Source organism: Lepisma saccharinum, chromosome 11, assembly GCF_977018435.1.
Source record: "Lepisma saccharinum chromosome 11, izLepSacc3.1, whole genome shotgun sequence".
NCBI lineage: Eukaryota > Metazoa > Arthropoda > Insecta > Zygentoma > Lepismatidae > Lepisma > Lepisma saccharinum.
In genome coordinates this window covers 65030101-65048862 of record NC_139239.1, presented here as the reverse complement: position 1 = coordinate 65048862, position 18762 = coordinate 65030101, and the positions used below count along the sequence as shown (strand labels likewise).

Below are 18762 nucleotides of genomic sequence, written 5' to 3'. Positions count from 1 at the left end.
TCTGTTTATGTGCTTGGGGCAGGTACAACAATTAAAAAGACAAACCTACATATCAGTAAATATAATAACTCAGCACTTATTTCATATAACTTGAATGTAAACTATCAAAAAACAATGTATATGGTTTTCAATCCTGGAAATAAATCCAATTTTGATAATATAAACTTACAAATAGATGATAATCAAACCAATTATGAAAATCCAGTTAAATTTTTAGTTTTAGTTATTGGTGACAAATTAAGATGGACATATCATATTGACCATGTATGCAAAAAAGTAGGGAAAAACTTATATCTCCTGAAACTCCTAACACAATATCATGTCTCTGAAATAAACACAAATCTATACTATGGACTTGTATATCCATACCTAGAATATTGCATAATAGCATGGGGAGGAGCTGCGCAGGAATACACTCAAAGATTGCTTAATCTACAGAAAAGAGCAATATGGTATATGTTCAAAATGCCAATTAGAAACTCATGTAGAGAATTATTTAGAGAAAATAAAATTATGACCATATATTCCCTATATATTTACAAAGTAATTGAATATGTGCTAAAACACCATAAATTATATAAGAATTCGACTGTCCATCAGCACAACACATGTCAAAAAGAGAACTTCCACATCTTCCACATGCAAGCACACAGACTTGTTCTCTCAGACAAATCACCTCATGTTGCAAGAATAAAATACCATAACAAACTTCCCACACACATCAAACAAATTACAGAAACTCACAAGAAACTGAAAGCAATTAAACAGTAATCTCAATGAATTTCAAAAGTTAAACTGGATTAATAAATTGAAGCATTTAAATTCTTTTGATATTGTATGTCTCCTATATTTGGATTTTCTCTTTTACAAGTTAAGTATGTGACACTTATAACTGTTTATGTTTAACTCATATGATTTATTTGTATTTTTGTGTTTGCATTTTGTTCTTTTCATTGTAATCCTACTCCATTTGTAATATTTAGTATTGTATGACGTTTTCCACACCCATGGATATGGGTCTACGGAAATAAAGAATTTATTATTATTATTATTAATATTATTATTATAACCCTCTGTTAATCATTGCGAGATTTCAATACAGTGAATTACACTGCGCGTACGTGCTGAATGTTCTTTCTTTGTTTTTATTCTAATCTCAGCTGCATAGTTCTGCTGCTCTTCTAAGTGACATAATATTATAAAGCAATTCTTGAAGCTTTCCTGGTGGCGAATGATGAAGTTTTCTCAGGGTATCAGCCAGGTGATTTCCAGATAGGCTTCCAAGCTTTCGAGAGCTAACGTCACTCTCATCTCATCACCTGGCTGATATGCTGAGAAAACTTCATAATATTGTAAAGTTAAAGTCAGTGGCATATTTGGGTGACAGTTGTCAACCACGTGCCTAAATGTAAAAGTATGGAAAGGCACACAACAGATTCAGATATTATTCAGAGGTGGGTTAATGAAGAGGAGGAGGACACAGATGTGTGTGTAACTGATGAAAGTTAACATGAAAATGACCACATGATTGAAAGTGAACATGACACTGCTTTGGATGTTATGTATTTAGGTGTTTGGTAGACAACTGTCACCGAATCATATGACTGACATTAACTTTGATATTACATTGCCTAGAAGTGCAGCAGCAAACACAGTTGAGCTTAGAACAAGAACAATGGAAGAATGTTCAGCATGTATGCACAGTATAATTCACAGTTTTTCATACTTTAAAGACAGTTAAGGTGTTGGGAGAGTGGTGTCACCAATGTACCTGAGTATGTTACAGAAAATTGCATGCCTAACGCAGGGGTAAGTAACATGTTCTTAAAACACTCACATCCATGTGCAAGCTGCATAGCTCTTCAATATTCGAATATTGCAGATCTACATACACTTATTTCTTAAATGACTTTAAGTTCCATTTTGTAAAATTAAATTTCATGCCAGTAACTCATAGCATAATATTTCATTTTGAACAAACTCATTACTTGTGCTGTCTAATAACAATTATGTTGTTAAATCAATGTTGATAGTTTATTTGCCACATTCATGAGTGTTGTTTAATGCAATTTTATTTTCAGAGAAAATTCAAGAAGTACAGGAGGCATAGGACAACATCAACGACTACCACTGAATCTGAAATAGAAGCTGATGCAGGCCAAGATGTGTTTTCCATGCTGGAAGATGATGAAGCTTCCGAAACTGATAAAAAAGAGCCTGTAGAGGACAGTGCTGAGAATGATGTTCCACTAGTTGGTGTGTATTGATCAGAGTGTTCTCTTAAAGTTTGGTTACATACTATGAGCAATGTTCCAATTGAACATGTTGAAAAATATAATTCAAATCGTTTGTTCGAACACAAATGCTTTAGCACCAACTTCTACCCTCTTTCTGCATAATTTACGAGGGTAATAACTTCTGTGATACTACTACTACTACTACTACGATACTACTACTACTAATAATAATAATGTTGGTCCAGGGTTCGAATACCGGCTTGGGCAAGAATGTTTCATCATATAATCACTCATCCCCAAATTTGCCAAAAGTGGCACAATAAGCGAAGTAAAATAAAGCAAATCAATAATAACATTATTATTTAAAATAATAATAATAATAATAATAATTATTATTATTATTATTATTATTGGCATGTTTATCCTGCTACTTGCTCCCCCCCCAGATAAAAAATTGTGGTTGCGCCTCTGGTTCTAAGTGGAAATTCCTAGCGGGGGAGGATGCATGGTCAAGTCTGGAGATAGGTGCAGGGGGATGCTTATTCACATTATCCTATATGGGAGGGTGTTTTATTGATTGATTGATTTGGTGTTTTAAGTCCACTTTATGCACAGTAAGGCTAATCGGGACTGGACCTACAATTTAAAGTGGGATCCGAACCACTTGTGCCTCCACCGGGTATCGAACCCGGGACCCCTTGGTTGCAAGGTGACAACACTACCACTGCGCCATCGGGAAGGCCCTGGAGGGTGTTTATGAAAAAATTTTTAACACCCTCCCCATTTTGAACACTGGCTATGAGACACTTTTGCCAAGGATAAGGGAGGTTTCCTGAGTGGTGATGTGTGGGCTGAGTGAGCTAGGGTGGGTGGGTGGCATCCATCGAATGACATCATTTATTTAGGGGCTTTCCAATAGTTTAGTGCAATGGCCTTCAATGTTTTTCCTATAATGAGCCAAATTTACATTCTATAAGGGACTGATGATCCTCAAACTGTATGCTTTCTGTTGCTGAATATTCATTTCTTTTTGTTTATAAGCATTAGTAACTAATGCAAGGAACACTGTCACGTTCTGAATTGAGGTTAGTCACTGCAATGCAACCAATAAGCATAATGAAACAATGCTGCATGATATTTATTAAGAAAGAAGCACGTTAACCATTCATACACAAGAACTATCATTTACTCCTTCAACGAGAAGACTGTGATTGTTTTTTCTTCACCAGCATATTTACCCTCCAGTTTGATGAAGCTGCAGAAAGTTTATAAGATGTGTGTCGGTCAGTTGATTCTTCAACTTTGATTCCACATTCTTCATTTTGGAAAAGGCCAGTTCGCAGGCATAAGTGATACGGAATAGAGGAGAATGAATAGGGCATGATTGTACAGGAAATTCTGACTCTTTCATACATTTTGTGTTCACTGGTTCACATTTTTTCATTTATTCTTTTATTTCATTGTGTGTGCCATTGAAGAATTTTGTAGTGGTAATGGTGGTGGTGCCTTGTAATCAAGGTCACAGAGTTTGATCCCCATGGGGGTCACATTGCACAGTGATTCAGATCTCACTTTAAAGTGTAGATTCTGTCCCAATTATCCCATATGAACTATGAACATAAAATAAGTCATTGCTATATAGTTGCAATTAATTCCATCCTGAACTATTTCCTATTGAATGAGCACTATCCATCTAACATGTAATTTTTATTTATGTGAAAAATGAAAAGTGTGTTTCTTATGCATAATAGTTTCATGCACATTTGTACATTCACGTAGAAAAATGTATGCACACTTTCATTTTCAGATCCATGTGCAACAAAGCATTGTGGTGCTGGACGTATTTGTGAGGTGAATGATGATGGTGAAGCAGAATGTGTGTGCATTCCAAATTGTCCAGATGAAACAGATCCTAGGAGAAAGGTATATATTTTATTCTTTTTAATTTTTGAAAAATATGTTTGACATAAGTTAATATATTATTAAATATTAGGGCTGAGCCGATACTGATGCCAATGTATCAATATCGGCTGGTATCAGTGGTATCGCAGAAAGTATCGATTGAAATTCATCTACCAATACCAGCAGATATTTTTCCAGCATATTAGTCTTTCACGGGGTCTGCTAAAAAAGGCGACGCAACATTTTCACAGTCTAATTATCTTGGAAATCACTCAAAATTATGAAAGAAATTTGTATTACATAATGATGAGAGCAATATATGCACTCAAATTATTGGGTGCTAATATTGAATTAACCAGGCTGATAACTCAAGAACACTTGTTCAAATCACATAGCCAGGAAAGCTACAATTCCTATGTATAAAGTATAGCATTTTCTGTTATTGACAACAGTTGTCTTGGTTTGATCAGTTGTAGTTCATAGGAACACCACATACCAAATTTACGTCTGTATAATGTGCACCTTTTGTTCCAAAATTTTATCCCAGAAAAACTATGGTAATTGTTACACATGGAATAATTCAGATAGTTATACGAAACCACATTTGCTTTCACTAAATCACTAACATGAAGATATCAACACACGCGGTTGGGTTTCCTTAGCAGTCTGCATCTTTATTACACTAATACATACACTATTATATTCTCTGCCTTATCACAAACTAGTCGTGGTTCATGATCCATTGCAGCTATATTTTTTTTTTTCGAGCTATATTTATACTTTTGAACATGAGCTTGTCATTTGAGTTTGCATATACATGCTGTTCCACTTCTGGATATTTGCAACACTTCTTTCTCTCTTTGCTTCTTACGCTAGCCTTGCCAATGTCAAAATTTCAAGCCTCAGAGTTTTTTATTCTTTCCCCTTACTGTATCACAAACCTTGCAACTTGAAAGCAGTAGAAATAGAACTCGTCCTTCTCTACTTCAGAATAAGTATGTCATTACAAAAGTGAAAAATTAGAGACTCTAAACATGATTGAGGAGGAAAGTAGGCTGGGTGTGTGACTCATTGTGTACACACAACAATATTCTGTGTTGGTCAACATAGCTTTACAACCAACAGCAAATAAAATAATTTCTTCAGCGTAAATTGTGTTACTCGTTACAATAGAGATAAAATTTGTTTGCCAATTTTCCTTATCAAAACCAGGAGCATATTATACATGCAGTGATGCAGAAATGCTTTTGATAGGAGGAAAGGTGCACAAAGTTCAATTCTCCCCCCCCCCTCCTCCACAAAAACATTGATACATATATATAGAAATGTGGGTCATTTCATGTTGAAACAGACCACATAGTTCTCAACTTTTAAAATAAATTTCGCATAACCTTGTACTTACAATTAAAGGAAAGAGCTTCACAAAAATTATCACAAAATAATCATATCGCTTCTTGCCATAGTTTTACATTAATTTCAAATAGTCCTTACTTCCTTGCAAAATTTCCAAGAGCACAGTAAGTAGTACCACAATACAGTACAATAGGTTTAAATGCTTTTGATCCTTTTGGATAAGGGGATAATGTCGACAAAATGAACTTTTTTTTATTTAGATACTAAAGCACAAGTTGGCAGCAACTTGCATCTCAAATTATTTGAGGGGACTAAATAGAATACAATCAGTTCAAAGAATTTAGGGGCTACTGTACCACAATGGATTGTCAGCTCAGTTGGCCACAAAATATTTGTCGAGACTAACCGAAGAGGTTGATTAATCCTGTGTATCTTGAAAATTTCATCAGCTTTCATACTTCCATTTGCAAAGAATACAATAATCTGTGTTGTATACTGTAACAGTCACCCTCTCTTTTCTTTGTATTGTGCACCACAAGTTATTGTAAACCTTAGGTTGGCCAAGCTTGACATCTAGTTTTCTTTGGATAATTCTGCTCATCAAGGGTACAATGAATTAAATGTGAAGGTAAAAACCACATGATTGTGAATGTGGGAGGATAACTATGCCTAGTGTTGAACGAGTCAGCTTTCAAAACTAAGGGCAGATTAAGAGGACAAGCGTTTCTGATGGCATAGTGGTAATGTCATTGCCTTGTAATCAAGGGGTCCTAGGTTCAATGCCCTGCAAAGGCACTTAGTGGCTAGGATCCCACTTTAAACTGGAATACAGTCTCAATTAGTATATCTGAGTATAAAGTGGATTTAAACAATAAGACCCTCAAACTCAGGTTAAGATTTGATAACAAAGATCATTGTAAATTGTCCATTATTTTAAGAATAAATTGCAATTTCCCACTTCTTTTTGCCACCTCATATTAAGCAATCACTCCAGAAATGATTGTAAACTCTGAATTATCTTGTAGCCAGAATAAAAGATAGCTACAACAGAAAACAAATTTGAAACTCTGTTTCAAGCTTTCAACCCTTTCTCAGAATAAGTCAGGAAGGTAAACATGTATAGGAGAATGGCTAAGAATTTTTTAAAAATTCAATCCAGAAATGACATCTAAAACTAACAATAATATTTTTAGCACTTGTCTAGAACACTCATTTAGTGGTTGTCCGTGACACTCATTTAAAGTCAGCCACCCTCCACAAAAGATTGTTGGTAATCGTCTATTCACTTTTCACCCCTTCACTCTCTTATACAGGATGTCCCAACAAGAAAGTTAGATTTAATAACGTGAAAAAAATATTTTATTTTCATGAAATTGTATATATTTGTACATCATTACAAAATGTACATGTTGCTAGTTAAATATGAAAACACTTGCTTCTTGATTTGGCCGATGACACGTCTAATTTTCTCCTTGAGTTCTGGTAGGGTTCATAAATTGTTTTCATAAACCTGCGGTTTCACATAAAGAAAGAAGGTCACATGACCTTGCTGGCCAGTTCTGGTCGCCATTGTGCAAAAGTACTCTGCCAGGAAATTTGTCATGCGGCAAGGCACTCGTTACATGGCAGGTGTGGCAGGTAGTGCCATCCTGCTGGAACCACAAGTGTTCAATATCCACACCATTCTAATAAGACCACAACCATTTCATTACCATAGTGCGGTAATGTTCTACATTCACAGTCATGGCATTTCCATCCTCAAACAACAAGACAATGGCACAATTCAAATCTGGCATTCTTGTTGTTGCTTCTCCAAAGCAAATCTCCAGTTATTCACCAATATCATTCTCAACAAATGGTGTACAACTTGCTAATATGGCATTTCATTCATGATTTCAGAGCTAATATTTTTTCCATGTACAACACAATGTTGAATAGTACACATCTGTTGTCTCATGCCTGTTTGAACAATACTTCTTGAAAGGGAATATGATTTGCTAATTCCACTAAAGAGCCAGAAAGGATGTTGATCTTTTGAAGATATCTCATTCGAGCATCAGAAGAAACAAAGGGAAGGCAAAGGGAATGAGCAGCTTCATTAACTTTTCTCCCCTTGTTTATTTTCATGTGGATGAGATATCCTTGAAATATTCACAACCCATTGTAACTTTAGTTATATTCACCATAAGAATTTTCTTGCTGTATGCATGATAAAGAGAAAAATTCATTTCTGTTTCCTTGTAGTTGTTGTTGATTTTGATGTTACGAAATTACTCATCTTAGTGTTTTAAACATTTATTTAATTATTATTTCTGAAATGTTTTTTTTTGAAGGTGTGCTCAAATCACAATGAAACCTGGGGATCAGACTGTGAAGTATATCAGATGCGCTGCTGGTGTGACAAGGGTAATGAGCTGTGCCGTGGTGAAGAATTCAAACATGTCCACATTGAGTACTATGGAGAATGCAGAGACTTGCCAGTGAGTAGATATTCCACAATTTTAATTCATATAAGTTTATGGTAGAATCATGTCACTTCTGATTTTTCACTCACCCACACATTTTTTTTTAATGTTTTTATTTTACATTGCTTTTCGACCATGGGGATAAGCTGGAATGAAGAACTGGTGAAAGAACTCTGGTGTTAACACTGTATAGTCAAACCCAGACCAGTGTTGCTAATCTGCTCGATAGAAAAATCGCTACAGTGCGCCGAGGCACAGCTGTTCGTAGAACAAGGAAATTAGAGAACTCAGCTCTATCTAACGTTGAGTTTTAAACGCCATGCATTATAACCAGGGCTGGGATATGCTAACAAGTGGCTTTATATGTACATACATATGGACTAAAACCGCTAAATGTGGACTAATCCTTGCGTAAAATTACCCAAAATGATGTAAAAGAGACTTCTTCATAGTGATTTCAAATATAAGTAAACAATTTATTATTTTTCCATTGAATTAATGAACCTGGTGGCATTTTAACTGTTCACTTCCAATAAGCCCATCCACACTGGTACTGGAACTGCAACGACATGTGATGCACGACTGACACTACCACTGGTTTGAGAACTAATGACACTGTTCTACACACGTTTTGTTACAGAAATGAGAGTACCCAATCTTTACTAATATGAGGGTGCTGAATATGGAAGTGTTCAAGTGGATTAAACAGAGTTATGCTTTTCCCCAGTTAAGATAATTATCATAAAGCATCACCAGCATTAAGTTAATTTGCATCTGTCTTTCACGGCATCTCTCATCTATGTTTTCACGCTTTAATTTCAAAATTTGAATTGTATTAATTCTTCCCAAGTGCCCCCCTGGCCTCCTTTTGCGGGCGCTGTTAATATATTTATTAAGTTATGCTCACATTGATTATGATTAATTGTTATGTAACATGAATTATGCTATCTTGAAAATAAGAGCCAACACATTGCTTATGGGTAACATGAATTATGCCGTAACTCAAATTAAGAGCCAATCTTAGAAAATGAAATTCGTATTCGTGTTCAGGAGGTCAATTTCAGTAAGAAAGAGCTACTTTCCTTTCTGTAACAGAAAAAAAGTGAAAATTTGTAGAACAGTGTAACTTGCGAACGTGTTAAACAACGACAATTGGACCACAAACACTCCTCCTTAAGCAGTATTATTGCCTCTCTGCGATGGCAGACAGTTGGTTGCCTTTGTTGTACATTTACAAATGATGCCGGCTTCCGCAACAAGAATAAGAAGTACATATATTGCCACCAGACGATAAGCCTCACAGCGTTATGAACTTGTCACCCATCAAAACATGCCAATTTTAACACACACACACACAGACACACACACACACACACACACACACAAAAATGCATCTCATTAAGCAGCAAAAATAACAACGTCCATAATACAATTCCTACAAGAACAAGTGCTGGTGCCGGAGCCGAGGGTTGAAATGCTTATGCATCCACATAATTTATTACTTTTGAGCAATTCTAAAGTGATGAAATATGAACAATAGTACTGGAGGCATTATGAAATTTAACGTTCACTAACCAAACACATGCACTTTCACTTACACACACACGCAATCCACGCACACAATTTCAAACCAGTCAAATACTTAAAATAAAAATATGGTGTTTACAATCCAACAAATCTCAGTCATTTTGCCTTTCTCCTTCCGTAACAGAAATAGTGCTTCATATTTACATTTGGCAACACTAGTCACCAGCTAGCCAATGAACATGCACTGCATAAAAGAAGCAACCACTACGCCATGCTATATTGCCACATTATCGTCCCTGCCGAACGGTGTGAACCGCAAGCTGGAGAGCTATTCAATTGTTTTCAATGATGTTTGCGCGAGTGTGTCCAGGAATGGAATGACAATATGGCAACAATGGCGAAGGTTGGCGAGCAGGGTAGGACACGTGATGCTAACACAGAGGGAGACGAAACAAAAATTGGTATCTGCGCAACAGCAAAGATATCTGCCTCGGGCTCTACAAACCATTGCACCACAGATGTCAGCAGTTGTAAATATTATTAGACAGCCATGTAACATCTTGAATATTGTAATTTATTAGTTGCATGCAATGCAGAAGTACACTTTAAATTTATATTTTTGTACCACAGATAATAGCCTGTCCACACCATTTTGATAAGGAATTGTAAAATTGTGGCCCAAATTGTGTGTGTAATTGGAGTGAAATGAAAGTATAAAATATTTAGTTTTTACATAAAGTTGAATTTCCATGGGCGGGGGACCATATCCCTTCCCTGACCTCTTTCCAGATGACCATGTATTCATTTGTAAGAAATAATTGTAACCACATACTTCTGAGAACCTTCATATTTGGAGATGATGTTTAGATACAGTTGATAATATTGATTTTATTTATAGCAATATGGCAGACTTGTGGAAGTAATTAATTCATGGGCTGTATTTATAATAATATCAAATAGTTATTTTTTTTACTATATCATTATCGGCCAATACTGAACATCAGAAAATTATCAGTTAATGCCATAGTCATTTCTTGTTTGGTTTTTCCAAAGCGAAACAAAATATATTTTAAAAAGTGCAATTTTTACCTCGCACCCACTTTTAGGTGGGCATGGTCATCCTCAGATACCTCTCCTCCTGCTCTTAGTGGATGCTGAGAGAGAGAGAGGTGCACCAGGGTCAGAATATTTCTTGAATTATGAGGTACCTGTAACTTTTTCAAATTTTTATTCCTATGCTATGATTTCCCTGAAAGGTGAAATGCAGATTTTGCCCAAAACTTTTTAGTGTTAAGAAGATAGAATGAAAGTAGTCCTAATGGATTTCTTTGATATAGGAAAATATAAATTTGCATTTCACAAGGTTCACACTCTAGTTGTATTCTCTGTAACAATCCTAGTTTCCAATGCTGCATGTGAAAGAACCTTCTTGTTTGAAACATTTGAAAAGCCTTTCTCGAAACAGGATGCTGGATGCCAGCTGCCTCATTTGGCTGTCCTTGCTATTGAGAAGATATCAAGTCTTGGATGTACCAAAGGTGGGCAATGATGTGTTCTCCAAAGCACATGTAGCAGAATTCTCCTACAGGAGAATTGCACTTCACTAAGTGACTTTCGTTGTTTAGAATTCTTAAAATTAATTTCTTCCAATGTCATGTTTATTTTGCAAGAAAATTAATCTCTTCGAAATATTTTCTTTCATCATTTATATTATTATCTTATAACTTTAATATTTATATCAGTAGTTTCATCTCAAGAAGGACGATGAATTATATTATAAAAGGGGAAACTATTTCAAACCACTTTCTACCTGTCTTCCAACACTGAAATAGGACACTAGAGACAACACAACTTACGAATAAAAAAAATAATTATTACCTTTATTAAAATGAAGCATATGGATCTAAACTAGGCAGTAAACGTCCACTCTGAATAAAGGACAAACACAAAACTCTATACATGAATATAATAATAATAATAATAATACTTATTATTATTATATATTTATATATATATATTATAAGTAGGGTTTTTGGGCATTTTTATGCGACTGCCCCCTTACAATATTTTCTCCCCCCCCTTACCAGTCACAGGCTATGGGTTATTATTTATAAATTGAGCCATACACATTGGATGAAAGTTAATCTTAGTGTCCATGTACTTAATTTTCCGAAATTGATTATGGTCATCATTTATAGGAATGCACAGCTGACGAGATGGCAGATTTCCCTCGCAGAATGCGAGACTGGCTTTTCAACATTATGCGTGACCTGGCCGACCGAAGAGAGCTTACTCCACATTACCTGAAGATGGAACGTGAAGCAGAGATTGACCTGACCAGACGATGGGCAAATGCTGCCATCTGGAAATGGTGTGAACTGGATGGACATCCACATGACAGGTATATTGATAGAAGCATTATTTCAAATTCCTCCCATGCACTCATACAGTGAATTGGAATGAATACAGAGCGATGTCACACTTGCATCCCTAGAATGCGTAAACAATACATGCACCAACCTTAATTACCCACCCATGCTACTTGTCTTTCAAATTTTCAAATATATAAATTAATAGGAACTGAAGTAGTGATATCTAACCAAAAATTACCCTAGAGAAAAAAATAATAAAAAAAATCACAACCCTATAGTGGTTTATAAAACTTTAAAAAAATATTGCCATCATCATTGTGAAGCACAGGTATTTTTTTTATTTCATGTTTTAATATTCCAATACTGAAGAAGATTCTTAATGCTTTGAATGAAATTGTCAATAGTTTTTTACATTTTTTTAAACCACTGCAAGTATTTTATATTCTTATGAAGGAAGTGGTAACATAGATAATTACAAAAAACTTTAGATAACCAATTTACCTATTTACATGAGTAGAGCTCATCCATAGCCAAATGGATGGTACTCTTGCATTTGCTGCAAGCATTCTTCAGTTCAATCCCACGCAGGTCCTTCAAAATGTTGGTGTTGACCCAGCACGATTGGGGAGCTCCTTGAATGCAAAAGCAATGGGTCCTGGATGTGGGTACCGATTATCAGTTCTGGATCTGGGTAGTTGATTCTCAATTCCGGACATGGTTAATTGATTCTTCATTCTGGAGATGGGTAATTGATTCAGTTTTAGATGCAGGTACAACATTCTCAGTTCCATATCTGGGTACCTGATTCAAAATTTATAAAAATGTCACTCAAAATTTTAATAAATAATCAGTGACCAAATTGACTGGATGCAGCAATTCTTGGTGGAAGGGAAAATCCCCCAATTGCTTGAAATAATCTTGTAAGTTTAATATCTACATCTAAACTACATTTCATATGAAGTACAGCTGGCAGCCGACGAGAAGAGCGCTGGCAGAAGAGGTGTGACGTACTGCCAGGCGACTCCACTCTTTCGCGTGGGGGAGGTGCTCTTCTGCCAGAACTCTTCTCGTCAGCTTGGCAATGACCCGCCAAGAAGAAAACAAGACTTCCTTCTCCCTGACTACCCCTAACCACCCCTAAATTCTGCAAATGAACCTGACCCTCCCTTTCCCTCTGTGCCCCGTCACCCTTCATTCAGCGATCTTCTCGCGGCTGCCGGCTGTACCTGGTTAAATTATTTGATGAAATAATAATGAAAAGTGTATCAAAATGACCAGACTAACAGCTTCCTTAATTCTAGTGTTAAGCCAATTATTAAGCTAGATAAGGCTTATTAACTCCCATGTTTTACCACACTTCAACTTAGTTTTGTTTTCTATTCATTGTTTTTGACAATTACATTATTAACTAACAAGTTCCTAGAGTACTTGCATAATATTGCGTGGGATTATTTTACAAATGTGAAAGCTACATAAAACTAATGTAACTCCTGAAAGAATTCATGGTTGGTATGGCAAATGAAGCTTAAGTATTGCAAAGACAAAGTTCTGTATTTCCACATTGCATTTCCTGGTTTTTCAATTAATTTCGAGCCTATATTAACAAAGTTTACTACATCTAGATGCTACGGTGGACAGAAGTTCTAGATGCTGTAACCTTTACTAATGAAGGAAGTTATCTTTCGAAATGAATCAGAACACCAATAAAAACTGCAATGTGGAAATATGGAATTTACCTACACAATGCAGAAAGAATGTTGAAATAATTAAAAATAAACTTTAAAATCATCTATTCATCCATCTTTTTTTCCCAGCTCTATTTCCAGACACGAACTGTTTCCAATCCGTGCCCCTCTGATGGCTCTGGAGCACTGCATCGCTCCTTTCCTGGATGGTTGTGATGAGGATGATAATCATCGCATCACTCTAAAGGAATGGGGAAAATGCCTTGAACTTGGAGAGGTATGCATGTTTATTCTTACAGATTACTTGAAACTGTTCAAATTAGAACATGAAGAGTATAGTAGACATGCTGAGCAAGAGGTAGCAAGTGTAGTGTATCAAAAGAAAAGTTATTCCCTCCCCCAAACTTAGACCAATCATAATAGAACAGTGGTTCCCAAACTTTTCCGTTTCAAGGCACTCTTAGTGTTTCAAGGTTTTTCCACGGCATCCAAGTCAGAATGTAGGCCTATCTAACACTTCCAAAGCCTAGTTAGTGTTAGCTTGCCTTAAGTTTAAAAAAATTACCACATATTTCAAATTCAGAAACATTTCACATGTAAAAATTACTAAAGCCACGTGTAGACTAACATAAGTGTCATTTCAGTGAAAATATTGGAACATTTCACAGTGCCCCTGTAAGCCAGCCATGGCACCCCAGGGCACCGCAGCACACACTTTAGGTACCACTGTAATAATAGAATATCTTTAATCTATTTCAGTTTCATTGTTACACTATATGATGTGCTAATCATATCTCATCATCAGTGGCGGCAATTAGGGGAGGCAGTTGCCCCTCCCCCCCACTTTTCACCACTTTTTCCCCTGCACAATGCTAAATCTTATCTACAAAGGGAAATATACTGTCTTTGCCCCCTTCCCCATTTTGGTACCTTGCCCCCCCCTTTTTTTTTTGGAACCCAATCGCTTATCATGTAGTGATGTTTTGAATTGAAAGTACTGGGTTGCCATTGTCAGAGAAAATCATGGAAACCCCTACCTTTTTTTTTTCCATATTTAAGTTGTACAATGTTTAGTGGGTTTTATGTATATGTACATTACATAACCCGGATCGGCTGTCTTCTCGTCATCTAGGGGTTTCCAATGGCCAACCAATTCACAAACCACCAACACCCTTTACACTCCTACTGCCTAGCATGCACATACAAATCCTAGGACTTGCTCAATAGTGCCTCACGAGATAATTTATGTATTCTTCATATATACAGGGCTTCAGTACAGATTCAGAACAACATTCTAGGTTCCCTTTGGCTTTATTCCAAGACATGCACTTTTAAAGACTTGTTCTATGAGCACAGTATTTATCATATCAGTAACCTGTTCATGCAGTTTATCATGCAGGAGTCCCTACGCAGTCATGTGTTTTATTAAATGCTGTACGTTTAAGTCTGCTATGAGTGCACTGTTTATCATAGCCCTAATCTGCCCCCACAGTTTATCACACCGGAGTTCCTACACACACCGCTCTCCAACTGTATGTTGCAATTCATCTCAACCTCAAAAAACCCTCTTGTCTCCAGTTCTAGTCAGAACTGAATATTTATACCTCCATGAAAACTGGCCCACCCCACCCACTGGGGCGAAGGCCCTTTCCTTAAGAAAGCCATTTGGGGGAGGGGGGAACTAACATTTGAATTTCTGGCTACAGAACAAAAAGCAACTTTGGAAAGAACATTTACACACACATATGAGATTTTTCCATTTCACAGCTGGGTGTGTCCAAACCACACAACAATATTTCACTGTTGGTTTTGCATAAACTCACACATTGAAAACAATCATATTGCTATGATCATCTGGGATGAAGGTCAACTAAATAACCCTGGATAATCTTATCAGATTAATTTCTTTCTCTTTGACCGTGATAATTTTTCATAACTTTTCAGAAACATACCAAACACTTTTGTAACACATTTTGCTTTTTCTTCTCTTATTTAACCAGTTTCTGTGCTAGTGATCTTTCATATAATTTTCTTTTTATATTTGTTTCCTTATTTTTCATCAGTGTTTAAGAAACTTGATTCATTTGAATGTGATGTAATAGTAATGACTTAACGCTTATTTTAGTAGCATGCTCTTCAGCTGTTATAAGAGGCGAGGTGTCCGGTCATCGGGAGATGTGGCAATGACCAAGCAAAATAAAAAAAAAAATATTGCATTTGATATATTTTAGAGAAGAAGTAAAGAAATAAGTCACAATACTCGCATATTTATGTGAAATAAGCCAAGGGACAGCATGAAACAGCTCGAAATGCGCAAGAGATTCACTAATTTTTGCACATCGAAATGAGGCCCCAGTACTACCCCTAGTGCCGAACTCTTCCGCCAAGTTTCCTATTGAAGGAAATGATGTTCGATGGCTCAGCTCATCGCAGAATGGTGCGAATCCCTCTGGTGTCTGCTGGTGCCGAGAACAGCTGAACGCTACCCAACAGGCAGACACCCTACAAGGTCCAATGACCTGTACTTTCCCCCACTCTTGAAGGTCTGGGTCATAACATAACAGACCCTTCTTTTCAGCACCCATACCCATGTTTACAGCCACGGCAGGGTTTCTCTGGAGTCATTAAGATTCTTCCGAGTGTCCAGTGGCGTGCCCAAGGAGGTTTTGGTGAGGGTCATAATCCCTGCTTAGGCTCAATATTATTTTTTTAAAAGAAAGGTGAAAAGAAAAGACAGGAAAAGATGGCAAAATGAGAAATTCAGGAATGACTACTAATTGTTAAGAGGAGAAGCACACATTGAACAATATGAAATTCCTTTTCATTATCAAAACAACAATTGGGGGAGAACCATGGTTTGCGTGGACCTCAGCTTCGAGGTGAGGTAAGCGTCACTGTGCTCCAGTCACATCCGGTGTGAAAAAATGGGACACTCACCACTATGCTTCCCTTCACCTGCCGGGGAGCATAAACAAGTCCCAGATGCATGGCATATTGACAGTAAATGAAACAGAGCTCGGTGACGCTTACCTCACCTTGAAGCTAAGGTCCCCGCGATTCACGTGGACCATAGCTTCAACGTTAAGTAAGCATCGTCGGGCTCTGTTATGAAAGAAAATGAAAAAATGGTCTAAAAAGCTGATTCTTCATACCTTTAAATGCGACAATTGAGGTGTTTGCATTTCAGTTTCCTCATATTTAATAATTCTCGTCGTATGGGATAGAATTATATGTCTTTTGTAGTCGTAAGGTTTGTGGTATGAGCTTTTACATTGAATTGGCAATGACCTTGGCATTCATCACAGAGAAATATTGTGCCCCCTCCTTTGAAAGATCAACCTTGACGTTTGGCAAATCTTGCGATGACTACGTAAAAATGTCACCACTGCTGTTGATACACAGGAAGAAAATAACACCTTATAATTCCACCAATTGCTGTGGTTGCATCCATTATGACTTCCATAGAAGCTGACATTCTTACCTTCATTGCATCAATCTCTTTTTAACCCTTTGACCTGGATTTTAATCTTCCTTCATTTCTTCCATGACATTGCAAGTGAGAAACTCACAAAACATTGGAATTTTGATGTGCAATCTTGTGCTATTTACTTTATTTCCCTGTACCAACTCATTCTGTAGTTTGTCAACCATTACAGAGTGGTCTGGAAATGCATTTCAAAATGCATGAAAAAAAGTTGTCAGTTGGGAAATTTAATTCGACTGTAAGATTGGGAATTCTGATGTAAGAAGTTGGCAGAATAGAGATTTTTTTGTAATATCTAAATTGTTGAACAAAGTCGAAGAGATTTTACTTCTGATCAGTATGCAAAACATGGTTTTGCACATCGAAGAACATTCCTTCGGTGGACTCTTTTTCGATTTTTACAAATGTTCAATTACACACACAGATAATTTATTATATGTTTTTATCTTGTAGGATGACTTGGATGAGAAGTGTGATGAGGTGAGAGGAGACTAATTTCTGCATAGACCAGTGGAATTATTTCTACCAGTCATAAGTGTTGCTTAATAAACACAGTGGTGCTAACTGTAATAACTTTCCTTTGTTTCATAAGGATAATTTTTTATGTCAAAAAAGGAAGTAATGTTATTTTTTAAATGTGGTTTATTTGTGCTAGCGTGGTGATTTAGTGATGTACATAACAGTTAAGATTCTGTATTTGAGAAAAGGCTTTGTGTGTAACTGATTATACCAATAAAGAAGGATGTAAGAATGTACTGGAAACAAATATTGTGCCATCCCTATTTGGGGAAATAGCTAAATATTGTCTAATATTCATGAGCTATTGTAGCCTAATGTTCAAATTTTTTGCATAAATGCATCATAGAAAAATGTTGGTAACTTTTTTTTAAAATAAGGTTTATGTTTTATATAAATATTATGGCTGCAGTCTTTTATATATTTTCTATACATGTTACTGTATCACAACTCTTAAACACTGCCAGTATGCCATTTGTACATTTATAATAATAATAAATTACATTTTCTTATTAATCCAAAATGGCTTATTCTTTCACCTAAAATTAACTGAAACATAAATATTTTGAAGCACTTTCAGAGAATCTTAGAACAATGACTGTCCTGATTGAGGCAGCATTAGGCTTGAACGATTGCAAGAGTCGAATCTCCTTGCCTGTAAATGTATTAATTTAACTATGTTTTGGCGAAGCATGTTCTACTTCTGAGGGTAGAGCCATGGCAAGACAGCTCTCCCGTTAGAGCCAATTGGGGGCACTGGCCCCGGCAAACGTCCACATGGTCCCAGGAAACTGTTCTGTACTTGCTGGAAATTTTACTTTGAAGACAAATATTGTAAAATAATTCTTCAATAAATTTTGCTTGCAGTTTGAAACACTTCTTCAATTTTCAGTAGCACGAACCCAAGCAAGGCATTTCTTTCATTTTCCCTGTTTCTTGCTTGTTGAACACAAACAGATGTATTGGAAGGGGATGCAGTTAATGATTTTGTGGTCCTTCCCGGTCACGGAAGTCTGGGATCTATTGAAAATGCACTTTTCCTCCCTGCTGCACACCAGATCCAGGATCCCCCCAAAACCCGCACTTTCTCTTCATCTGCCCCTGCACTGACTCCTCCATGGGCACCGAAAGGACGACACAAACTGGAAGATTAGCTACGAGTGGCTAGAACTTTTGGGTAAATTATTTTATGGTTCAGAAAAGATATCCCCATGCTTTTCA

At 36.5% G+C, this 18762-nt stretch overlaps 1 protein-coding gene across 1 annotated transcript in view; it reads left to right on the top strand.

The window, feature by feature from the left end:
- Positions 1-18064, top strand: part of SPARC (secreted protein, acidic, cysteine-rich) — a 50259-nt gene extending 32195 nt beyond the window's left edge. The window contains exons 3-8 of the mRNA XM_083131886.1: positions 2082-2256; positions 4045-4160; positions 7826-7972; positions 11683-11885; positions 13671-13818; positions 17479-18064. Of these exons, the coding sequence (XP_082988012.1) occupies positions 2082-2256; positions 4045-4160; positions 7826-7972; positions 11683-11885; positions 13671-13818; positions 17479-17520 (831 nt within the window). The 3' untranslated portion in view covers positions 17521-18064. The remainder of the gene's footprint in view (positions 1-2081; positions 2257-4044; positions 4161-7825; positions 7973-11682; positions 11886-13670; positions 13819-17478) is intronic.
- The last annotated feature ends 698 nt before the right edge of the window (positions 18065-18762 follow it).